The sequence below is a fragment of the Cornus florida genome, unplaced genomic scaffold (genome assembly GCF_030987335.1).
Source record: "Cornus florida cultivar Cherokee Brave unplaced genomic scaffold, ASM3098733v1 CherokeeBrave_3.0.0_Hap2_Chr08, whole genome shotgun sequence".
NCBI lineage: Eukaryota > Viridiplantae > Streptophyta > Magnoliopsida > Cornales > Cornaceae > Cornus > Cornus florida.
In genome coordinates this window covers 10,368,204-10,369,947 of record NW_026775578.1, presented here as the reverse complement: position 1 = coordinate 10,369,947, position 1,744 = coordinate 10,368,204, and the positions used below count along the sequence as shown (strand labels likewise).

The following is a 1,744-nucleotide window of genomic DNA, read 5'->3' as shown; positions in this document are numbered from 1 at the left end:
GAACCAGAGAAAGCCTTGAAGCTAGGATTTTTGAGATGATTTTATAAAGAAGGTTGCATAAAGCAATTGGTCTGAACTCCTTTGGCTTAACTGCATTGCCTACTTTAAGAATCAAGGTTAAGAAAAGAACTACTCACACCAAAAGGAAGAGAACCTGTAGTGAAGAAATGATGAACTGCAGCACACACTTCAGCTTGAATAATAGACCATAAAGCTTGATAAAATCTAGCAAACCGTCTGGCCAGGAGCTTTATCTGGTTTAAAATTCATCATAATTGTCTTGATCTCTTCATTTATAATAGGAGAATCCAGGATCAACTCGTCTTCTGGAGATAAGATATGCCTAGGTTTGATTACAAAAGTATTATCAACTGAGGCCTCTTTAAAAAGGCACTGAAAGAAATCAACAAAGACCTTTTTAATCTCTTCCATGTCTGTTGTAACCTGTCCATTCTCACACTCCACTGATGTAATTGCATTAAATTGATGGTGTTGCTTCATCTTAGAGTAGAAGAAGGATGTACATCTATCAGTGTCCTTTAGCCAATGAATTCTTGATTTTTGAGCAAATAAAATTTCTTGAGAGGACAAAGCATCATGATAATTATCCTTAGCCTGACATTCCTTTACAAACATATCATTTGTAGGGTTATCAAGAAGTGATAATTGAAAATCTTCCAAGACTTTTTTAGTACTTAAAACCCTCTCTTCAATATCTCCAAAAGAATTTTTATTCCATACTTTGATAGCAGCCTTGACATTTCTAAGTTTTTTGAGAAGGATATGAATAGGAGTACCAGTTATAGGATCATCCCAAGCTTTCTTTATCACTTCGGTAATACCCTCATGTAAGCACCAGACTTTTAACATTTTGAAGGGCTTTGTACCACTTGCAAACTATCTGAAAATATTTATAACAACTCCATAATGATTAGAGGAAGACGAAGCAGAATAGGAAACTTTAGTACCTGTGAATAACTTCAGCCAAGCATCATTTGTGAAGACTCTATCCAATTTAGCCAAAATCCTTCTGTCCCTGCCTTGTTTATTACACTATGTCCAGTCCCCATTAGAAACAAATAGCTCTAACAATCCAGCATAATGAAGACATTCATTAAATTCATCAAGTAGCTTCTGAGGAATCTTGCGACCACCTTGTTTATCTGAGTGAAAGCGGATCGCATTCCAATCCCCCACAACCAACCATGGACCATTAACAATGGATGACTGAGTAATCAATTGATCCCAAAGCCTTCTTCTTCCTGCAATAGTATTAGAGGCATACACAGGTGCTCAAAAAACCACCTCACCAGTTTGAATAATACGAACCTTGAGCAAAAGAGATTGGTCCATCTCACTAAGAACTGTCACTGAAAACAACAATAAATCCGAACCAATCCAAATTCTACCCAACTCATGAGAGTTATAGTTATGAATCCAGTTCCACCTTCTATTTATTTTCCTTGTAATGACATCAAACTTGGGCTATCTAACCCTTGTTTCTTGTAAACAGACAAAATGAGAGTCTTTGGAATTAATCCACTATCGAACCTCTCTTTGTCTTCTAGGCTTATTCAAGCCCCTTACATTCCAGGATGTGATCAGTGAGAGGGAGGAAAAGGGGAAACACTCCCTTGACTCCTAGTCACTCTATGTGCAGACAAATTACCTATATTCTTCTTCTTAACATTAATCTTCTGCTTACTATCAGTGATTTTGGAAGAAAAAGTTACCTTTTTGAGAT

At 36.6% G+C, this 1,744-nt stretch overlaps 1 protein-coding gene across 1 annotated transcript; it reads right to left on the bottom strand.

Annotated features, from left to right (window-relative positions):
- Positions 1–225: 225 nt before the first annotated feature.
- On the bottom strand, positions 226–870 carry LOC132269705 (uncharacterized). The gene has a single exon (XM_059770961.1). It carries the CDS (start codon positions 868–870, stop codon positions 226–228), a length of 645 nt encoding a protein of 214 aa, XP_059626944.1.
- Positions 871–1,744: the final 874 nt, after the last annotated feature.

Bases quoted from the DNA above. Each gene is read 5' to 3' on its own strand.
- LOC132269705 (XM_059770961.1), bottom strand. From the start codon at position 870: ATGTTAAAAGTCTGGTGCTTACATGAGGGTATTACCGAAGTGATAAAG.